Below are 23,391 nucleotides of genomic sequence, written 5' to 3'. Positions count from 1 at the left end.
GAGCCCGGATCTCAATCCCATTGAGCCGTCTGGGACCTGTTGGATCTGAGAAATGTCCGGGAACTTGCAGGTGCCTTCGTGGAAGAGCGGGGTAACATCTCACAGCAAGAACTGGCAAATCTGGTGCAGTCCATGCAGCTGGTGGCCACACCAGATAGCGACTGTTACTTTTGATTTTGACCCCCCCCCCTTTGTTCAGGGACACATTATTCAATTTCTGTTAGTTACATGTCTGTGGAACTTGTTCAGTTTATGTCTCAGTTGTTGAATCTTATGTTCATACAAATATTTACACATGTTAAGTTTGTAGAAAATAAACGCAGTTGATAGTAAGAGGACGTTTATTTTTTTGCTGAGTTTACACACACACACTTATATTATTTGCAAAAAAAATCTAAAAACAGGATTTTACTTTGTCATTATGGGGTGTGCAAATTGATGAGGGGGAAACAAACAAATTAATCTATTTTAAAATAAGGCTGTAACAAAATGTGGAAAACGTCAAGGGGTCTATCCCAGAGTGCATATTAAAATTACAAGTGTACATTTGTTTTGCATGAAAACATCCACTGTGTATTTTCTGTGTTAAAAAGAACAGGGTGTAATTTGTAATCAGACCTCAGTTTCACAGCTCTCACTTCCTGTCAAGTGAGGCAAGAGAAGGTTCTGTATAATACCAGACTAGGGCCTCGCAGCCTTCTACAGCGGCTGCCATCTGAGCTTCACGTACAGCAAACTAAGGGGACCTCTTCCAGCTGAGACACACCAACTCATATAGGGATTCTGCTTTTTGTGAACTTGGAGCAGGTTAATGAAGGCCAGGATTCTAGGGTTAAATCCTGTGTAGGCTCTGGTGAGTACAACATACTTTAAGGGTGGGTAACATAAATCTAAAATAGTTATAGTGAGATCTGTTGCTCTTACGACGACATGTGTGATTTGCCAGAGAATGTGCAAGCTGTTTAAAACAAAAACCTTTGAAACACATACTTTCAAAGTTGTTGTTTGTGGGAGGTGTAATACACATTATACACACACTATCACTAATGTTAGCTAATCAATAATGATTAGACAAAGACATCCTAATGTGTAAGATATGACCTTAATTCCTACAAAGAAATAAGACAAAAACAGAATATAGTTAGATTCCCCAGAAAACAGTCAAAAAATCTTCTACGCCTACTTTGAATTGTAGTTTGAGGAAGGAAATGCCAAAAGTAGCAGTAAGATTTCACCACGTTGCCCTTCATGGTGAAATGTTCCTTGTTTCCTCATGATAAATCATGCTTATCGATACAGTAATGACAAGTTTGCTTTTCTTCTTTTCATCAGTCAGTCATCAGGACACACCAGATTTTAGAGGACAACAGGAAACAGCAATGGAGAGAAAGCGTCTTGTTTTTGTGTTGTTTTTGTGGCTGCTGCCACTGGGACTGAATAGCACAGTGATACCTCAGCCTAACAGCCACTCCACTGACTTCAGGAGCAGTGAGGTTACTGCAACTTCAGACAAAGTTTCACCTTTAGAAATGGCACAAGAGCACCTCAACAATGCACCAGATGAAGGAAACCATAGCACCATAGCACCTTCAGGTGAGTTGAAGTTCACAGTGAAGCGTGAACCACAGACTCCAGATCAGGTGTCCACCAGATATATCAGCTCTTATCTGCCTTCAATCCACCCTTTGAGTGCGAGCACAAAGAGGAAGTCCCAGTCACCTCAGGACCCCCAAACAACGAGATATAAAAACAACTCCAAGGTGGAGATCACAGCCGAGGAAACTTCGCCCACTATGGGAAATCAGCCTCTGGTAAGCCGAGTTACACCCTCCGGCCAGGGCAAAGTAAGTCCAACAGCATCACCTAGACCTTCTGAGTTTTCCTCTCAAACAACCTCACCGACAACAAATCAACCAACAGAGATCCAAACAGGGCTTGGTCCAACCAATCTTCCGATGTCGCAGTCCAACGACTCCACAGAGAGGATCCGACCTATGCCAACTGGTGTTGGATTTGGAGTGACACCGACTAGAGCCGAATTTACTTTGAACACAGGTGGGAAAACTCAATTGCCCAGCACCCCCTCCCAGGCCCCAGTCACAAGCAGGAAATCAACCCCTTCACACCCTACTGAAAGAGGTCCAACAGGCCCATCTGAGCTGCCTAGTGCTGCCACTTCACCCACCACCCTACCTCCCTCTATAGGCATGACCAAATCTTTAACCCACATCTCCACTCCATGGACGTCGACCCAGTCCGCCAAGACCCTTGCCACCCCTGCAGCATCTGTTACTGCTAGTATTGCCGTTACTAGCACCAAAGGCCAATCCCCACTAATGGTCCCCACTGCAAAACATGTCGCGGCTGCCACCACAACAAAAAATAAACCAAAGCCACCTCCGTCAAAAATGTCAAACAAAGACAAGAACAAAACAACTGGGAACCATGGCACAGTGGTGGCTGTACTGATTGGTGTGACACTGGTTCTGATGTTGGTCAGTTTTGGGGTCATCTTCGTGACGAAGCGCAGACATCAGAGGATGCAGCTGCAGAATACAGCCTGGGCCGGCCCCTCTCCGTTTCTGGACAGTGGAGTCCAGTCTCGACTGGATAATGACAATAGCAGTGATGTCCACCTGAGGGGCTCCAATCGAATCTCCTTCTCTGGCTTCCTGTCTCAGCAACTCTCCAAGAGGCTGTCTCTGCTCCAGGAGACTGACGAGGAATTCCGGATGGGTGAGATTCCGACAGGAAGTACATTCGGAAGAGAGACTGTTTCAGATGATGTTCAACTGAGTAACGGGGCTGCTGCAGTGCACAAAGAAAAGACCCAGGCTGAGGAGGTGCAACCTCTGGACAACTCTTCATCTCCTCCTCCACCGACGTCTTCAGAGACCACTGCCACAGCACACACCCATGACCATCAGCCTCCTACCTCCTTGCAGGTTGTTGATCTGGGGCCAGACAATGCTCCAAATCGCTCTCCCTCTCGTACACCACCAGATATCCCAGAAGCTATTCCTCCACCACTGTTGGATGTTTACCTGGGTCCCCCCTCAGACCAGGCCAGCCCCCCTCCCCCAGAGAGCACAGATCTTCCCACCCCACCCCCTGACTTGCCTTAAGCAGTCTCCAAGCAGATAGTAACACACAGGACACCCACTCTAATACCTCTACCCAACAAAGGAAACAACTCCCGCCAAAAAACAACTCAAACTGATGCTCATCAGTATTCCGCTTACTTCATCTATACCTCTTTCTGATGAAACATTTCATGAAATGGATCTTTAACTAGGCCTATAGCCAGTTTGATTGTCAAAACCAATCCATTTCCCTATTTAACGATATAACTTTGACATTGGCCACAATAATGTGAATTTTAACACATGATCCCTGTGGTCTTTCTTTGGTATTAAGATAACCAAATGTACACTGAGAAAGCTTTCCCAAATGTTTTGATACAAGTCAGATCCATATTCATTCAGGCTGACCAAACTGTAGCAGTGAGATTTATTTCATGCTACAATTGCTTTTTCTCCCGTGTACTTTTTGGAGGAAAAAACAGCGACGTAGGGGCCTAAACATCAGCATCATACCCTGTGGTGAGATAATTCAGAGAAGGATGCACTGCTGAAGTAATGTGATTCTGTGTGTGCACGCACAGAAAGTGAACATTTACTACAGTCACTGCAAAAATGTATTTTTATAAAAATCGACCCAGGCTGAGACATTCATTGGGCAAAATGGTGAGAGGAAGTTCAAAAAGGAAAAGAAACGAGGGGGTGAATTATATAATTCAACCGAGAAACGATAGATAGAAAGGGATAAAATGAATGTGAAAATGAGAGAAAGAGTGAGCAGGGAGTTAGTCTCTCAGTGGGGCTGGCCCGACACCGTTAGTGAGTACTTTACTGCAGTGTTGCAGTCACTCCTAGGGTATTTCAGAGCTGTACATCAGTACACTAACAGTAGAGAGAGCGGACAGGCCACAGAGACAGAAAGAGGGAAATGTCAGACCCACAAATAGCGCCTCAATGTCTCATCTGAAGAGAAACCACAGAAACAATAAGATGGGAGACGGAAAGCAACAACCACAAACACACAATTATTTCCATCTACACATATTCTTACCTGTTGACAAATGAGAGTTGTGAAATGCTCATTGTTCATCAATCATGTATTTATGCAATAAATCCGCTGATGGTAAATACTGGTTTGTATTGGTGTACTACATCAGCCTCATACAGTGAGGCAGACTACAGGCTCATTGGTTAAGGCCAGGCTATATTTCACTCTACTGCGTGGTGATTGAGGAGAGAGCATCATCCGCCTACACCACAAGCCCTGCTGACCAGATGGCAGCCACGACACCTGCTTTATCCCTCCCTATAAAGAACGTCGCCTGAAAGATACAGCCATCATAAATCCAAAACCCTCTCTGCCTTCCCTTCCCTCTCTCCCCACTACTCTAATTCACAGCTTATTCCAGACACATTCTCCAGCTGAGTACTCAAAGGGAAATGTTTCTATTGAAAAATGATTGCAGAACTCCCTGTGTTGATAATGCGGAAGATATGAAAGAAAAGCAAGAGACGTAGAGGGAGAGAGAGAAAGCAGCATGAGAAGTAGCTAAACTTGGGCAAGACCGAGACTATTTTCAGTCCTGTTTCACTCTTACTGTTTCACATCTGCAGTTCCAGGTCTGACAGTTTTCCAACCACCAAGTCAATCTATCATATCAATCTTTCTACAGAATTCATGCCATGTTCATCTCAACACAGGTCTATTCTTTCTACTATCATCACAAGCTATTGTAAGAGTATGATTTTTAGTATGACTACAAATCGTACTTTTATCAATACTTTTCATTCCAAAATAATTGCATGTGCTGTGACTACAGTCAGTTTTCACACAAGTAGGTTGCAAGGTGGGAAACCTTTTGTTAAAACACTTTTTCCCTCGTACAAACACGTGGTTTGTGTATCAATTCTCTTGATGCTTCAACTTATTAACAAACCTGTCAACATGACAGAATTATAGCAATCAGATATTACAGTCAATTTCAGAGAACGCATTTTTTGATCTAATGATCTGAGGCGAATAGCACACATTAGTTTCGCATCACAAACTCTCACAGCTTATTGGTTGGAACTCCCGAAACTAACACAGCGGATTGGTGTTGCCATGCAGAGTTTCACACTTTTGACTGGTCTGGTGTTACCGTGCTAGCACCAGGCACTGCACTATGGAGGGTCTTTCTTACTAGGTTGCATTTGCTGAGACTTTTTCTGGAGAATTGTGGTAATTACTTCCAGTAATTCATGCTGGCTAGTCGCTGAATGATGTTGCCAGCAGTAGCAGGGCAGCTTGCTTCGGCTGAAGTGCAGAATTAAATATTCACTGCTTGCATACGGCTAGTTGCAGAACAGAGCAGTTCTGTGGTGCTAAGTTCTGAGTGTCTAGCACAATAAGCATGATGTTGTGTCTGTGTGCATTTCCATGAGAGAAGCCCCAAACCTGTTTTATTGGCCAGACACAATCTGCCAAACTATGACTCCTTCTCAGAGAGAGAGAGAGAGAGAGAGAGAGAGAGAGAGAGAGAGAGAGAGAGAGAGAGAGAGAGAGAGAGAGAGAGAGAGAGGAGAGGGAGAGCGGAAAGAGAGGATAGGAGAGAGAGAAGGCGGTAGACAGGACCACATAACTACTTTGACACAAGTCCTGTAAAACCAAACAGGGCACGGACATGTGAGCAGAGATTCATTCATGAAGTGCGGTTTTCAAAACATCATTACAATCATCCCCCCAATGTAATGTAATGCAATTTTGAATTACAGCAATACAGACCCACTAAAAACGAGGATAGTATTAATATGGCTGCAGCAACGTTGGCCGTAAAACAAAGCCACTAGCCACAGAACACCTACTCATGGATCAGCACAATTGCAAAAAGCTGTTCTTATTGCAGACTGCCAGGGTGCTTCCTGAAGGCAGCTGAAATGGAGGAAGACCAGGAGGATGGTGAGACAAAAACTGTACCGTTAATACAAAAACAGTGTTAATTTGCTGCTGAGGCAGCCAGTCGTTGCAGGTGCCAGTCGTTGCAGGTGCCAGTTGTGATGTGAGATAGCACTGCCATCAGGGGGAAGTGTGTGTGTGTGTGTGTGTGTGTGTGTGTTCTGCATCCCATACGCATTCAGCCAGAACAATGTCACCCTGCCAGATCTGTACAGTACTACAGGGAATTCAGGGGAACTGTGTGTGTTAAAACACTGTGTGAGCATGAGTACAAAATGCTGTGTGTGTGTGTGTGTGTGTGAGAGAGAGTGAGTGTGAGAGAGAGCGAGAGAGTGAAGGGGAAATGGAACATACTGTGACTATGAGAATGTGAAAGTTGAACGCACGAGGCACTAATGTTCAATGAACAGCCCACATTAGAATGAGTTCGCGTGTTTGGATGTACACTGAACAAAAATATAAATGCAACATGCAAAATATCCCAGAAATGTTCCATACACACAAAATGCTTATTTCGCTCAAATTTTGTGCACAAATTTGTTTACATCCCTGTTAGTGAGCATTTATCTTTTGTGAAGACGTAGGCGGTGACATCACTTCTGGTTTAATAAAACAACTTGAGACCTTTTCTTTGATGCAGAACTTACTCAGAAACATGCGTGCTATGTTCCTGATTGTCAACTTCTGTCTGCAACTGCATTAATAAAGGTTATTGAATGATTTAATTAAAGATATTGTCATAATGCTAATTTCACCAATGAGCCAATGATTGACAAGGACCAAGGAACGAACCCTAACAGGGTGAGCGGTTTGCTGATGTCAACGTTGTGAACAGAGTATCCCATGGTGGCGGTGGGATTATGGTATGGGCAGGCATAAGCTATGGACAACGAACACAATTGTATTTTATCAGTGTCAATTTGAATGCAGAGATACCGTGAGGAGATCCTGGAGGGCCATTGTCGTCCCATTCATCCACCGCCATCACCTCATGTTTCAGCATGATAATGCACGGCCCCATTTCGCAAGGATCTGACAAGTATCCATTCCTCCACGGCCTGCATACTCACCAGTCATGTCACCCATTGAGCATGTTTGGGATGCTCTGGATCGACGTGTACGACAGCATGTTACAGTTACAGCAACTTCATACAGCCATTAAAGAGGAGTGTGACAACATTCCACAGGCCGCGGTCAACTCTAAGTGAAGGGGATGTGTCACACGGCATGAGGAAAATTGTGGTCACAACAGATACTGACTGGTTTTCTGATCCACACTCCTACCTTTTTTTTAAGGTATCTGTGACCAACAGATGCATATCTGTATTCCCAGTCATGTGAAATCCATAGAGTAGGGCCTAATGAATTTCAATTGACTGATTTCCTTTATGAACTGTAACTCAGTAAAATCTTTGAAATTGTTGCACGTTGTGTTTATATTTTTGTTCAGTATACTGTATGTGTATAAAAAAGAGAGGGGAAGGGATAATGGAGAAATAATTGCTTTTATCAAGTGAGCGGGATCCTGATTCTAAAAAGATTGGAGTCAGCACAGTCCTCCCCCCCCATCTCATCAGCAGCAGAGGGGGCAGGCACTGTGCTGCAATCCTCCAATCCTCACTCCTTCCCTCCCTCCTCTCTCCTTCAGACCGCTCTTTCTCTGAGTGCATCAGGAGCCTGCAGAGGAGCGGTGGAGGATGACTGGCTCTATCAGGGGCACCCTGCTCTGGCATGCTTGGAGGACGCCACAACCCAGGAGAGGATTTTGAAACGGAGCAAGAGAGCCTGCCAACCACTGGCCAACGCCAACACAGCACGAGAGAGAGATACAGCGAGAGGAGGGGGGGAGAGAGGTCCACCTTTACCAGAGAAGGAAGAAGAGCAAGGGAGGAAAAATTAAGTGAGAGTGCGAGTGAGGAAGAATGTGAAAGAAAGGAAAAATACCCCAAAAGAAAGCCAGCGCAAAAAAAGAGAGCCAAAAAAAAAAAATGGTGCATGAATAATAAGGGCAACTTAACACCCCCCAGATTTGACTTGACAATCACTCTCTCCAGCCTGCTGCTCTGAAAAAAGGGGGAGCAAGTGAGAGGGTTGGCCGAGGGAAGGAGAGAGGACGAAAAGAGCAAGACGACGGAGTGAAGCGATGGAGAGGATAAGGTGAGTGACTAACGGCATGGAGAGAAAAACAGTAGGAGACGGGTGTACATACTAACACATGTGCACATGACTGGACACACACACACACACACACACACACACACACACACAGTGCTTCACAAAGCAGTGATGCATTTGATTCTGTACCACATTAGCTCAGTGGACTGCAGCAGGGTGATTTGTCGATGTCAGTCTATGGCTTCTCATTAAATCTCTCCAACGGTGCTGAAATCTCCATTAGATATTACAGCTATTTATGGAGTAAATTCTGATCGGGTCCTTGGAGAAAAAGACTTGATGGTATTTTGAAAGCACTAATATACCGATCGACCCAAATGTGCCACACAACTTAAGACAATTAATTGACAAAGGCGAATAGGTGCACGCATGGTCTCCAACATTAATTTTATTGTTATGTAATTTCAATGTTTTTTTTTTATATTGGGTATGAATCGTAATGTTAAGTGCAACCTTAGACTAACTTGCAGTATGCCATAACCTGATGAAGTTTACTCAGCTTACTATGTAATGCTAAAACCTGCCACACTGATGTGTTTGGCAAGCTCTTCTTAATACAACCACACACACATACGCTGTCCCCAGATACTCAGTCATTTCTGCCAGAAGACAGGGTGAGAGAGGACAGAACACAATCGTGTGCGCGCGCGCAGAATCGAGAGTGCGTGAGTGCGCGCGCGCAGGATCGAGTGTGTGTGGGATCGAGTGTGTGCGTGTGTGTGAACGAGAGTGTGCGTGTGAACGAGAGTGTGCGCGTGTGTGAACGAGAGTGGCGCGCGCGGGATCGAGAGTGGCGCGCGCGGGATCGAGAGTGGCGCGCGCGCGGGATCGAGAGTGGCGCGCGCGCGGGATCGAGAGTGGCGCGCGCGCGGGATCGAGAGTGGCGCGCGCGCGCGATCGAGAGTGGCGCGCGCGCGCGATCGAGAGTGGCGCGCGCGCGGGATCCAATGTGTGTGCGCGCGCGGGACCGAGAATGCAAGCGCGGGATCGAGTGTGCGTGGGATCGAGTGTGCGTGGGATCGAGTGTGCGTGGGATCGAGCGTGCGTGGGATCGAGCGTGCGTGGGATCGAGCGTGCGTGGGATGGAGTGTGTGTGGGATGGAGTGTGTGTGTGCCACTCTAAAGGAATTCAGCCGGCACTCACCGCAGTATTTCTAAGCTCCTACCCGCTGGCAAGATTTCAAGCTTGCCGGCACACAGACTGACTGGGGCCCTTGTAAACCACAACACAGCTATTAGATAGTCATTTCCAAAACTCGGTTCTGTGGACCTCAAGGGATGCCCGTTTCGTTTTTTGCCCTAGTACTACCCAGCTGATTCAAATAATCAAAGCTTGATGATTAGTTGATTATTTGAATCAGCTGTGTAGTGCTAGGGCACAAACCAAAACGTAAACCCCTTGGGGTCCTGAGGACAGAGTTTGGGAAACCCTCAAGCAGGACTGTTAGCATATAGCCTGGCGTTACAATGTTATGTCAGAGGGGTGTCAATGACGTGAATGGGAACTATATGGAGGAGAGGGGATGGAGGGGAGAGAGGGCTCTGGGTTAAGTGAGGTCCAATCTACCCAGTTAGTTGTATAGTCACATTATGTGCTTTAAGTATGATAGATGGTTCACAGTCATGACTTTCTTACAGGATGCAGAACCAGTGTGGAGTGTTTTACTGCTGTCTCCTGGTGTTTATTACTGCCCCTCTCCCATCTGTGAGGCTGTTGCTATGCATCAAAGGCTATCTCAAAACAGCAGTAGCTCCAGACAAGGGTCTTAAATCATTTCTACAGAGATTCCATTGCGGGGAAACTAGGCCGTTTATGATAAGGGTGATACAGTAGCTAATACTCCGCCAACTAACGTTGTCTAGCAATCTGTTGGAATACTAGCATGCTAGCAGATACCCATAGGCTTCCCGTCATTGAGCAATTGCTAGATAGCATTTGCTCTCGAAACTACTGCAACGCTAACTTCCTTCATACTGGACACAGAGGCATAAACATGGTATCCACTAGTTCATCTGACAATAGGGAAGTGGAGAAAGGGCCTCATTGCCAAAATCCCTAAGTATCCCTTTAAGCTCCTGGTAATTGCAGCTTCAAAAAGCTAGCAAGGATTGGACTTAAATGAGCTATTGCTAATCAATATTTAAATGCTAATGGGGTCGGTAGCTAATTTAACTGTCAGTATTATTATTCTGCAGATGTGTGTGAATGACTGATGGTCTTGACGAAGATCCATACAGTATCAAAACTGTGCCCTTCCATTTGTGAGTATATAAATTGTGGAGCAAAGAAGTGTTGCAGATCTATGTCCTTGGGTACAGTCCAGTGTCTCCTCTCACTGTGTCTCTCCCTCTCTCAGAGCCCTCATTATGCTCCCCCACGCCCCGTTGGCCTGCCTCTTCCTGCTCCTCTTGTCGGGGGTGCTGGGGGGGCTGGTCCTGTCCATCTGCCCTACAGTGTGCTCCTGCAGCCGGGGCCACCGTGTGGTGGACTGCTCCTTACGGCACCTCTCACAGCTGCCCCCAGGCCTGCAGCACAACATCCGCTTCCTCAACCTCTCACACAACAGGTAGGAAAACACTTCTTCCTTCTCATCATCCGCTTTCTTCTCATCATACTAGTCTTTGGCAGGTTGGGTCCTAACTTCTAAAATGAGAACTCCCCTCTCTCTCAACAGCCTTTGTAGTCTGGACGACCAGCTCAGCCACTACGCCCACCTGCGTACCCTGGACCTGTCCTATAACCTCCTGGGTCGCTTCCCCTCCGGCCTGCCCAGGGCCCTCTGGGACATCCGGGCCGCTGGCAACCAGCTCCGAGCCCTGGACAAGAACGACACGGCCTACCATTGGAACCTGCGGGTACTGGACCTGTCAGCCAATGAGCTGGAGAGGGTGGTCTTCATCAACAACACCCTACCCAGCCTACACACCCTGAACTTGAGTCACAACCGGTTCTGGACCGTGCCCACCAACATGCCTCATAATCTGGAGATGGTGGATTTGTCCCACAACTTCCTGGTTCAAATCCTCCTGGGATCATTGGACCGGCTGCCCAGGCTGAGGAGGTTCTACCTGCATGCTAATCGCTTCTCCTGGGTGCCGGAGGGGGTGTTTGACCGGTTGGAGGGGCTCGAGTTCTTGACACTTGGGGATAACCCTTGGGCTTGTGAAGAGGAGGAGAACATCACACGGCTCTTGCTCTGGGCCAAACACACCCGTGCTGCCGTGTTGGGCTGCCCCTGCTACACTAGGCCAACATGTGGGCAAGCCCATCTGGCCACTCCAGGAGGGGAGCGGCATTTTACGTCCCACACAGAGCCTCCGCTGGGGGCTGATGCCAGAGAGATGGGCCGTGGAGGCCTCACACCGGATAAAGCTGCAGTCGTCACTTCTAGGTACTTGGCTAAATCTGCGTTGTTGGAGCCTGGGACGCATGGAGACAGAGGGTCTGCCAACAGCTCGGGGGACCAGACATCGTTTGTGTTCATCTCCACCCCCTTGCACGGCCTCTCCACACGCACAAGCACAACAGGGGACCCGCACTCCGCTGCCAAGAAGCCCAACACAGGAAGCACGCAGAGCAGAAGCCACGGACTCCACACACCAATCCTGTATTCTGTAGTTACCTGGAACCTTCTAGTCACAGTGACTGCCTTCAAAGCCTTCTAAACCCACCCGTTGTCAGTACTAGAGTCAAGTCTTGATGGATTTTGGAGAGGGCTAACCCTAAGTACGTATGACCCAGAATGTTACAGGGAGAGGTTTGTTATTGTTTTTATTTTAAAGAACAACTTTCAACTGTTACTGCCTAAATGTGTATCCTCTCATCTTCCAACCATTTCACCACCATCTACAGAGTGAAGTTGTGCTATATGGCTATATCTTTCAAACTTGTATACAAATAATATCTAGGCAAATGTATACACATACAGTGCATTTGGAAAGTATTCAGACCCCTTCCCTTTTTACACATTTTGTTACATTTCAGCCTTATTATAAAATCTATTAAATACATTTTTTTCCTCATCAATCTACACAAAATACCCTATAATGACAAAGCAAAAACAGGTTTTTAGAAATGTTTGCTAATTTATTAAAAAATAAAAACAGAAATACCTTATTTACATACGTATTCAGACCCTTGGCTATGAGAATGGAAATTGAGCTCAGGTGCATCCTGTTTCCATTGATCGTCCTGGAGATGTTTCTACAAATTGATTGGAATCTTACTGGGGTCAATTCAATTGATTGGACTATATAAGGTCCCACAGTTGACAGTGAGTCAGAGCAAAAACCAAACCATGAGGTTGAAGGTATTGTCCCTAGAACTCCAAGACACGATTGTGTCGAGGCACAGATCTGGGGAAGGGTACCTAAACATTTCTGCAGCATTGAAGGTCCCCAAAAACACAGTGGCCTCCATCATTCTTAAATGGAAGAAGTTTGGAACCACCAAGACTCTTCCGAGAGGTAGCCGCCCTGCCAAACTGAGCAATCGGGGGAGAAGGGCCTTGGTCAGGGACGTGACCAAGAACCTGATGGTCACTTTGACAGAGCTCTAGAGTTCCTCTATGGAGATGGGAGAACCTTCCAGAAGAACAACCATCTCTGCAGCACTCGACCAATCAGGCCTTTATGGTAGAGTGGCTAGACGGAAGCCACTCCTCAGTAAAAAAGGGACATGAAAGCCCGCTGGGAGTTTGCCATAACCTGTTGAGCGGAATGCCTAGCCAACATCCAATGGAACAGCACTGCGCGAAATACAAAACCTGAAAAATCTAATAATTTAAATTTCTCAAACATACGACTATTTTACACCATTTTAAAGATACACTTCCCCTTAATCCAACCACATTGTCTGATTTCAAAAAGGCTTTACAGCGAAAGCAAAACATTAGATTATGTTAGGAGAGTACATTGACCAAAATAACCACACAGCCATTTTCCAAGCAAGGATATGTCACAAAACCCCAAAACACAGCTAAATTAAGCACTAACCTTTGACGATCTTCATCAGATGACACTCCTAGGACATCATGTTACACAATACATGTATGTTTTGTTCGATAAAGTTCATATTTATATCCAAAAACAGCATTTTACATTTGTGCGTGATGTTCAGAAAATGTATTCCCACCAAAAACTTCCAGTGAATTTACAAAAATACTCATCATAAACGTTGACAAAATATATAGCAATTATTTTAAGAATTATAGATACAGTACTCCTTTATGCAACCGCTGTGTCAGATTTTAAAATAGCTTTACGGAGAAAGCACATTTTTCAATATTCCGAGTACATAGCTCGCCATCACAGCAAGCTATACAGACACCCGCCAAGTTCGGGGTCACCTAAACTCAGAATTAGTATTATAAATATTCTCTTACCTTTGCTGATCTTGGTCAGAATGCACTCCCAGGACTGCTACTTCCACAAGAAATGTTGTTTTTGTTCGAAATAATCCATATTTATGTCCAAATACCTCCGTTTTGTTCGTGCGTACAGAGCACTATCCAAAGGCATAACGCGCAAGTGCGGTACCAGAGACGAAAAGTCAAAATGTTCCATTACCGTTCTTAGAAGCATGTCAAACGCTGTTTAAAATCAATCTTTATGGTATTTTTAACGTAAAAATGCGATAATATTCCAATCCCTTTGTCCCCAGGCAGTCCACTCAGTGACTGAGCTAATATTCTCTGCCCAGTGACAGGAGAATGCTGAAAGAACTTTCTGAAGGCTGTTGACAGCCAATGGAAGCCTTTGGAAGTACAACGTGACCCCACAGACACTGTAGTTTCGATAGAGATTCAAAAGAAGTACTACAATTCTCAGACTTTCCACTTCCTGGTTGGATTTTTCTCAGGTTTTTGCCTGCCATATGAGTTCTGTTATACTCACAGACACCATTCAAACTGTTTTAGAAACTTCAGTGTTTTCTATCCAAATCTACTAATAATATGCATATTCTAGTTTCTGGGCAAGAGTAGTAACCAGTTTAATTTGGGTATGTTTTTCATCCGGCCGTGAAAATACTGCCCCCTATCCCAAACAGGATAAGGTACCTAAGGGACTCTTAAGACCATGAGAAACAAGATTCTCTGGTCTGAAGATTCTCTGGTCTGATGAAACTAAGATTGCGTCACGTCTGGAGGAAACCTGGCACCATCCCTACGGAGCATGGTGGTGGCAGCATCATGCTGTAGGGATGTTTTTTAGCAGCAGGGGCTGGGATCGAGGGAAAGATGGAGCAAAGTAAAGAGAGATCCTTGATGAAAACCTGCTCCAGAGCACTCAGGACCTCAGACTGGGGGCAAAGGTTCACCTTCCAACAGGACAATGACCCTAACCGTACAGTCAAGACAACGAAGGAGTGGCTTCGGGACAAGTCTCTGAATGTCCTCAAGTGGCCCAGCCAGAGCCCGGATTTGAACCAGATCAAACATCTTTGGAGAGACCTGAAAACAGATGTGCAGCAACGCTCCCCATCCAACCTGACAGAGCTTGAGAGGATCTGCAGAGAGGAATGGGGAAAAACTCTCCAAATACAGGTGTGCCAAGCTTGTACTGTCAAACCCAAGAAGACTCTAGGCTGTAATCGCTGCCAAAGGTGCTTCAACAAAGTACTGAGTAAAGGGTCTGAATACTTATGTACATGTGAGATATATACACACACACACAAACCTGTTTTTGCTTTGCTTTGTCATTATGGGGTAGTGTGTGTAGAATGATGAAACAATTTAATACATTTTAGAATAAGGCTGTAAACTAACTAACTAAATATGGAAAAAGTAAAGGGGTCTGAATACATGTCGAATGCATTGTACATGACTAATAATACTCTATCGGTGCGGAAACATGAATGCTCATCTCTATGTAGTCTATACTGCTTGTCCATTCTGTTGACAGATGCTGCTGCGTTTTATGGTTTCTATGATATAAAGAAAAGGAAAACATTTAGAATGCTTTTAATGTACGCGTTGTTTGAAAGAGTCAGTGTATGACGTGAGAAATAATCTTTAAACCTTGGCATCAGCTTGGTTTGGGGGTTATCTTGGAGGGCCTGCAAGTTCTTAAAGTGGAACTGACAGATAATCTACTTTGCAGATATGAAACAGACAATCATAATACCATTCAAAAATATACAATTCCTATTTTATGCTACAAAACCAACTTTAGAACTAGTTTTGAAAATAGGTTCTATGTGACTCATAATTCCATGACGTTGAGTAAGGCATTGTTGGTAGAATAGATGGATGCAGTTCAATGCATGATTAATGTAGCTAATTCTCCAATACATTTCTTGGAAGTCCAACAAATATTGCTATCAAGTTGTAAATTACAGCTGGCCAGGTACATTGTTTGCTGCCTCCAGCCCGGCGGGATGCTCCGTTTTAGTTTCAATGACTCAATATTTTGGACAAATTTACGGACGAATGTAACTAAGGCTGGGAACAGCTAGAGATGCAGGTGTCATTTGGTTAGCTTGCAAGAAATGTGAAGCACTTTGCTAGCTAGCTATGCTAAACTTGAACAACTGTTTTCCACAGTTAGCATATATCTTAGTTGTCAATCAAATGTATTTGGCATCGATCAAGACGATCAAATGGGAGGGCAGACAGGCAAGTTCCCAAGGGTTGGGACGAGCATGCACTGGCAGGCAATCTGCAGAAGGTACTATTCCCCATTGTTTATCAGTGCAAATTTGACGGCCAACTACAAGCTAAAAAAGTTAAGGGTTTATTTACTTTTCCCTTGTTACATTTTTAGGTCAACTCGCTTTTGCTAACATTAGTTGTTGACCTTGATGTGCATAGGCAACTGAGGGAGATCAGGCCTACCTGTTGTTTGATCAATAGGACTCTAAAGTTCCCAAATGTAACACGACTCCCGTGGAACACTATATATAAACAATTATGTGGACACCCCTTGAAATTAGTAGATTCGGCTATTTCAGCCACACCCATTGCTGACAGGTGTATAAAATTGAGCACACAGCCATGCAATCGCCATAGACAAACATTGGAAGAAGAATGGCCTAACTGAAGAGCTCAAACGTTCAACGTGGCACTGTCACAGGAGGTCAATTCATCAAATTTCTGCCCTGCTAGAGCTGCTCTGGTCATCTGCAAGTGATGTTATTGTGAAGAGGAAATGTCTAGGAGCAACAACATCTCAGCCGCGAAGTGGTAGGCCACACAAGCTCACAGAACAGGACTGCCGAGCTCTGAAGCGTGTAGCCCGTAAAAATTGTCTGTCCTCTGTTGCAACACTCACTACTGAGTTCCAAACTGCCTCTGGAAGCAACGTCAGTACAATAACTGTTCATCGGGAGTTTCATGAAATGGGTTTCCATGGCCAAGCAGCCACACACAAGCCTATTATCAACATGCGCAATGCCAAGTGTCGGCTGGAATGGTGTAATGCTCGCCGCCATTGAACTCTGAAGCAATGGAAACGCAGTCTCTGGAGTGATGAATCACGCTTCACCATCTAGCAGTCAGACTGACAAATCTGGGTTTGGCGGATGCCAGGAGAGCGCTACCTGCCCCAATGCATAGTTCCAACTGTAAAATTTGGTGGAGGAGGAATACTGGTCTGGGGTTGGTTTCATGGTTCGGGCGTGGCCCCTTAAGCGTCGATCACACCGACAGCATCATTACATTTTTGGTAAACCAGAAGTACATTCACTTCCAGTGGAACGCTGCGTGTGCCTTGCAGCATTGCGTTGCAGAGGCAGTTGCAGCACGTTCTGTGTGGTGCATACGTTGGATTTATCGAACGCATGCGTCAAACTGTATGCATATACGGCTTGACAGAAATGGTAGCAGAAGGTGAATGTGGAACTTTTGTTGCACACATATCCAGATGATGCTGCATACTATTTTGCGCAATGACACTATCGGTGTGATCAGGGCATTAGTTCCAGTGAAGGGAAATCTTAACGCTACAGCATATAATGCCATTCTAGACGATTCTGTACTACCAAATTTATTGCAAAAGTTTGGTGAAGACCTTTTCCTATTTCAGCATTTCCACGCCCCTGCGCACAAATCGAGGTCCATATAAACTCAGCAAAAAAAAAAGAAATGTCCTCTCACTGTCAATTGTGTTTATTTTCAGCAAACTTAACATGTGTAAATATTTGTATGAACATTACATTCAACAACAGACGTTAACTGAATAAGTTCCACAGACATGTGACTAACAGGCATAGAATAATGTGTCCCTGGACAAAGGAGGGGTCAAAATCAAAAGTAACAGTCAGTATCTGGTGTGGCCACCAGCTGCATTAAGTACTGCAGTGCATCTCCTCCTCATGGACTGCACCAGATTTGCCAGTTCTTGCTGTGAGATGTTACCCCACTCTTCCACCGAGGCACCTGCAAGTTCCCGGACATTTCTGGGGGGGAATGGCCCTAGCCCTCACCCTCCGATCCAACAGGTCCCAGACGTGCTCAATGGGATTGAGATCTGGGCTCTTTGCTGGCCATGGCAGAACACTGACATTACTGTCATGCAGGAAATCACGCAATGAGCGAGCAGTATGGCTGGTGGCATTGCCATGCTGGAGGGTCATGTCAGGATGAGCTTGCAGGAAGGGTACCACATGAGGGAGGAGGATGTCTTCCCTGTAACGCACAGCGTTGAGATTGCCTGCAATGATAACAAGCTCAGTCCGATGATGCTGTGACACACCGCCCCAGACCATGACGGACCCTCCACCTCCAAATCGATCCCGCTCCAGAGTACAGGCCTCGGTGTAACGCTCATTCCTTCGTCAATAAACGCGAATCCGATCATCACCTCCTGTAAGACAAAACTGCGACTCGCCAGTGAAGAGCACTTTTTCCCAGTCCTGTCTGGTCCAGCGACGGTGGGTTTGTGCCCATAGGCAACGTTGTTGCCGGTGATGTAAGGCAGGTCCTCACCAGACAACAGGCCTACAAGCCCTCAGTCCAGCCTCTCTCAGGCTATGGCGGACAGTCTGAGCACAGATGGAGGGATTGTGCGTTCCTGGTGTAACTCGGGCAGTTGTTGTTGCTATCCTGTACCTGTCCCGTAGGTGCTGTAACAACACCTGCACAGTATTATAACACATGGTATGCCACTGCGAGGACGATCAGCTGTCTGGCTTGTAGCGCTGTCTTAGGCGTCTCACAGTACGGACATTGCAATTTATTGCCCTGGCCACATCTGCAGTCCTCATACCTCCTTGCAACATGCCTAAGGCACATTCACGCAGATGAGCAGGGACCCTGGGCATCTTTTTGGTGTTTTTCAGAGTCAGTAGAAAGGCCTCTTTAGCGTCCTAAGTTTTCATAATTGTCACCTTAATTGCCTACCGTCTGTAAGCTGTTAGTGTCTTAACAACCGTTCCACAGGTGCATGTTAATTAATTGTTTATGATTCATAGAACAAGCATAGGAAACAGTGTTTAAACCCTTTACAATGAAGATCTGTGAAGTTATTTGGATTTTTACGAACTATCTTTGAAAGAATTTCTTTTTTTGCTGAGTTTAAAAATGGTTTGTCAAGATCAGTGTGGAAGAACTTGACTGGCCAGTCTAGATCCCTGACCTCAACCCCATCAAATACCTTAGGGACGAATTGGAACGCCGACTGCGAGCCAGGCCTAACCTCACTAATCGCCCAACCTCACTAATGCCCGTGGCTGAATGGAATCAAGTCCCCGCAGCAATGTCCCAACATCTAGTGTATTTTGTAAGTCACTCTGGATAAGAGCGTCTGCTAAATGACGTAAATGTAAATGTAATCTAGTGGAAAGCCTTTCCAGAAGAACGGAGGCTGTTACAGCAGCAAAAGGGGGGGACCAACTCCAAATTAACACCCATGATTTTAGAATGAGATGTTCGACGAACAGGTGCCCACATACTTTTGCTCATGTAGTGTATTTACATATTAGCATTAATTCAAATCAGGTGTATTTTGTGACTTTCGGCAAAGGCTTTATAAGGATCTAATGTTGAGCTGTTGCTACTGCCTGTAAAAACACACAGTCCAGTGTTTTTACAGGCAGTATGAAGGCAGGCTCGTGTGCCAAATGCACGGCTGCTTTCCCGTTTTATATATTGGTACAGAATTTTCAACATTGCCTTACTCTACGTCATTCCCAAACATTTTATAAATGTATGAAAACGCAAAAATGACCATATCTAAGTGCATGCTTGTCATAAAAAGCGAAAAATAAAAAAAGGCATCATATTTTTCCTATGGGTGTATATGAAAAGATTTTAACAAGATTTAATGTTGCTAAAATGATGTCAGTTCCACTTTAAGCCCCTAATGTGCGCACACAAACACGACCGTTTGGCCAGAAACTGACTCCCTACCACACACCTTACAGAAAGAGGTACAGAGCATTTGGAAAGTATTCAGACCCATTCCCTTTTTCCACATTTTGTAACGTTACAGGCTTTATTCAGTACTTTGTTGAAACACCTTTGGCACCGATTACAGCCTTGAGTACTCTTTGGTATGATCCTACAAGCTTGGCACACCTGTATTTGGGGAGATTCTCCCATTCTTCTCTGCCGATCCTCTCTAGCGCTGTCAGGTTGGATGGGGAGTGTTGCTGCACAGCTGTTTTCAGGTCTCTCCAGGGATGTTCGATCGGGTTCAAGTCCAGGCTCTGGCTGGGCCACTCATGGGCATTCACAGACTTGTCCCAAAGCCACTCCTGCATTGTCTTGGCTGTGTGCTTAAGGTCATTGTCCTGTTGGAAGGTGAACCTTCGCCCCAGTCTGAGGTCCTGAGACTGTTTTCATCAAGGATCTCTCTGTACTTTGTGCCGTTCATCTTTCTAAAGGCCTGATTGGTAGAGTGCTGCAGAGATGTTTGTCCTTCTGGAAGGTTCTCCCATCTCCACAGAGAAACTCTGGAGCTCTGTCAGAGTGACCATCAGGTTCTTGGTCACCTCCCTGACCAAGGCCCTTCTCCCACGATTGCTCAGTTTGGCCGGACAGCCAGCTCTAGGAAGAGTCTTGGTGGTTCCAAACTTCTTCCATTTTACGAATGATGGATGCCACTGTGTTTTTGGGGACCTTCAATGCTGCAAAAAATGTCTAGTACCCTTCCCCAGATCTGTGCCTCGACACAATCCTGTCTCGGAGCTTTATGGACAATTCCTTCGACCTCATGGTTTGGTTTTTGCTCTGACATGCACTGTCAACTGTGGGACCTTATATAGACAGGTATGTGCCTTTCCAAATCATGTCCAATCAAATGAATTTACCACAGGTGGACTGCAATCAAGTAGTAGAAACATCAAGGATGATCAATGGAAACAAGATGCACCTGAGGTCAATTTCGAGTTTCAAAGCAAAGGATCTGAATACTTACATAAATAAGGTATTTGTTTTTTATTTTTAATACATTTTCAAACATTTCTAAAAACCTGTTTTTGCTGTGTCATTATGGGGTATTGTGTTTAGATTGGTGATGTTTTTATTTATTTAATCCATTTTAGAATAATGCTGTAACATAACAAAATGTGGAAAAAGGGAAGAGGTCTGAATACTTTCCCAATGCACTGTATGTAGACAGCAACACTAACATACAGTACACTCCTTGGCCAGGTCTTACCTGCGAGCAATATAGTAGAAGACAGGGTTGCCATTCTTGGAGGTTCCAGCCTGGTAGAAGATGTTGAGGGTCTTCAGGGCTTTAAACTCGTCTTTCTCATGGACCTGGTGCCTAGAAATCAGGGACAAACGGACAATAGAATTCTTCTGAATCAACTCCACTCACCAACTGCTGGCATCCTGAGTGTCTTAGAACATTTTACAGACTAACTCTACACTAGGAGAACAGTTACCTGGTCATAAACTCCTCAAACTTGGAGCTGGTGAGGTTGAGGCTGGACCAGTGGGTGTCGGCAACAGGTTTGTGCTCGGGGGGCCCCAGATAGGCCAGGAGGGTGGCCATCTTGTCAAACGGCCGCCTGCCCACTGCCTTGTGGTCCCTATGGAATGAGGAGAGGCCGCTGTCAGACTGAGGGCTATACTGGTAGTGCACATAACATGATGATTGGTGACTCATTGTGTGTGTGTGTGTGTGTGTGTGTGTGTGTGTGTGTGTGTGTGTGTGTGTGTGTGAGAGAGAGAGTTACTGACCTGTTGCTGGAGAGGTACTGTCCGATCCTCTCCTGGTTGTTCCACAGCAGCCTATGGAGGGCCAGAACGTTGCCATCACTGATGAAGGACAGGCTGTGGTTGACTGAGTCACTGGGAGGAGAGTCAGAAGCTATGTCCAAGAAGAACCTACAGGGCAATATGGAGGGATCACAGAGTGAATGGTTAATTACAGAACTGGAAATATATTACAAATATCTCTAACATATTAGAAAATGAGTCCAGGTAAGTAATTCTCAGCTTCATAAGAGAAAGTCGGGACTCCGATAATTTCCTACTTTTCAGGATACTGAGAGAGCAGTTTGTGATTTTATCTGCTTTGAAAGTGGGGATTTTTTGTCAGAAGTTTTGCTAGTCTTAAAATAATTCTGACTTACCGCGTAAAAATATACAGTTCAAGACGTCGTCACAAATCTGGTAACGGACATATTGCGAACTAGCACAGCTGGTCCCATTGTTGCAAAGAGTTATACAAGAATCCCGTTGTCATCTTCAACCTAACTTACCGCCTGGCTGCATCAAAGTTGCTTTTCACAAAGTCGTTAAAAGGCCTCATGTGCTCCTCTTTGGTAAACAACACGTGGTTGGCAATGCTCTGGAGGATCTGAGAACAAAACAGAGAGCAACTTAACTAAAATCAAAGGTAATAAATATAATACATTTTGTACAATTATTTTATCAAACTATTTTGGTCAAAACCACTACTGTCATTTTCACGCAAGGTGCTTATTTTAGGAAGATGGAATCTCCCAAACCATACCTTGGACATGAGCTTTAGTCCTCTCTCTATGCTGGGTGGGGGCTTCTCATCCAGGATGCCTGCCTCGTAGGGTGACACGATGGCAGGGTTGATGAAGCGCAGGAACATGGCACTGCCCACCGCCCCTATACTGTTCTGGGGGAAACGCTGGCTCACCACCTGAAGGAAAAGGAGGGCGGAAAAGGGGGAGGGAGGAGAGCAGGATGAGGAGTTGGAACAGAGTGGAGAGAAAACACGAAAGGAAAGGAAATTAGAAAGTTAGATGCTTGTATGACATGACAGAGAAGATCTCACACCACCTTTCTCAAAGCCAGCCAGAGCACAAGCGAGAGAGAAAGAGTAAGAGTGCAAGAGAAGGGGAGGGCGACAGAGGAAGAAGGACAGAGAGAACTTCCAGAAAAAAAATGCCTTATTTATCTCATGATCACTATAACAAAAGTGGTTAAAAAGAAATGGACGTATTGATTTCTATCTATTTTTATTTAACCTTTAACTAGGCAAGTCAGTTAAGAACAAATTCTTATTTACAATGACGGCCTAGGAACAGTGGGTTAACTGCTTTGTTCATGGGGCAGAACGACAGATTTTTACCTTGTCAGCTCTGGGATTCGATCTAGCAACCTTTCGGTGACTGGCCCAACGCTCTAACCACTAGGCTACCTGCCGCCCCAATTGATGATAGATTGACTGTGTGGCTGAGGCGGCAGAGCCCACGGTGGATCAGTGCATACGTTTTTAATGATTGCTACACTAAGCAATAATACAACTCATGCTAACATCAAGCTTTCATTTGTGTTTGGAGATCATTATCAGTTTATTAGTTAGAATGTTAGCAAGCTAAATGTCCCTTACCTTAAGCTATGAGCTTGTGAGGGAGCTAAGCCCTGGTGGGGCATTTAAGCCCTCAACGATGCCTTACAGGATGCTTTAAACGTCCCTTAACTCCCTTACAAAGCTGCTAACTTGGCTAGTCTTGTGAGCTAGCAAGCTAGTGAGTTAGCTCAGTAGTCTTGTTAGATAGATTGTTGTTAGCTGTGTCATGACGTTGCCCTCTTTGGGTACAGCGAACACTATTTCCCCCCCCCCTCTGCACCAGCCCTTTTCTATGCACCATCCCCCTACCTCTGTCTCCCACACCCAGGCTGCTGTGGTCAGAAGAGTTCGTAAATTCCTATGAGGAGACCCTCTCCTCATGGCCACAGTATAGAGAGAGAGAGTTTCATAGAGAGAACAAAGGAATTTCTTCCACCTCCCAGAACTGGAGAACCGAACGACATTTATGTTCTGGAGAAG

General features: G+C 45.3%; 2 protein-coding genes across 7 annotated transcripts in view; one reads left to right on the top strand and one right to left on the bottom strand.

The window, feature by feature from the left end:
- LOC115163585 (neurofibromin) overlaps positions 1-23,391 on the bottom strand; it is a 103,060-nt gene that overhangs the window by 43,348 nt on the left and 36,321 nt on the right. For all 5 annotated transcript variants that reach the window (XR_003869777.1, XM_029715588.1, XM_029715589.1 and 2 more), the window contains 5 exons: positions 22,099-22,257; positions 21,845-21,942; positions 21,321-21,467; positions 21,023-21,169; positions 20,791-20,901 (listed from right to left, as the gene is read on the bottom strand). Coding sequence is in view for 4 of the 5 variants with exons in the window: in XM_029715588.1 (XP_029571448.1) it covers positions 20,791-20,901; positions 21,023-21,169; positions 21,321-21,467; positions 21,845-21,942; positions 22,099-22,257 (662 nt within the window). In the remaining variant the exon portion in view is untranslated. The remainder of the gene's footprint in view (positions 1-20,790; positions 20,902-21,022; positions 21,170-21,320; positions 21,468-21,844; positions 21,943-22,098; positions 22,258-23,391) is intronic.
- Positions 557-12,000, top strand: LOC115163586 (oligodendrocyte-myelin glycoprotein). Of its 2 annotated transcripts, XM_029715593.1 has the most exons (5): positions 557-853; positions 7,664-8,172; positions 10,387-10,452; positions 10,548-10,757; positions 10,866-12,000. In XM_029715593.1, the coding sequence occupies exons 3-5, from the start codon at positions 10,397-10,399 to the stop codon at positions 11,854-11,856; spliced, it is 1,257 nt and encodes a 418-aa protein (XP_029571453.1). In that variant the 5' UTR covers positions 557-853; positions 7,664-8,172; positions 10,387-10,396; the 3' UTR covers positions 11,857-12,000. The 2 variants fall into 2 exon arrangements, with proteins under 2 accessions (XP_029571453.1, XP_029571452.1); XM_029715592.1 differs by lacking the exons at positions 7,664-8,172; positions 10,387-10,452; positions 10,548-10,757; positions 10,866-12,000 and adding an exon at positions 1,333-4,208 and having other exon boundaries at positions 629-853.

The sequence above is a fragment of the Salmo trutta genome, chromosome 26 (assembly GCF_901001165.1).
Source record: "Salmo trutta chromosome 26, fSalTru1.1, whole genome shotgun sequence".
Lineage (NCBI taxonomy): Eukaryota > Metazoa > Chordata > Actinopteri > Salmoniformes > Salmonidae > Salmo > Salmo trutta.
This window is presented reverse-complemented; position numbering and strand designations above follow the sequence as displayed.

Coding starts and splice junctions, on each gene's coding strand:
- LOC115163586 (XM_029715592.1), top strand. CDS start 1,380: ATGGAGAGAAAGCGTCTTGTTTTTGTGTTGTTTTTGTGGCTGCTGCCA.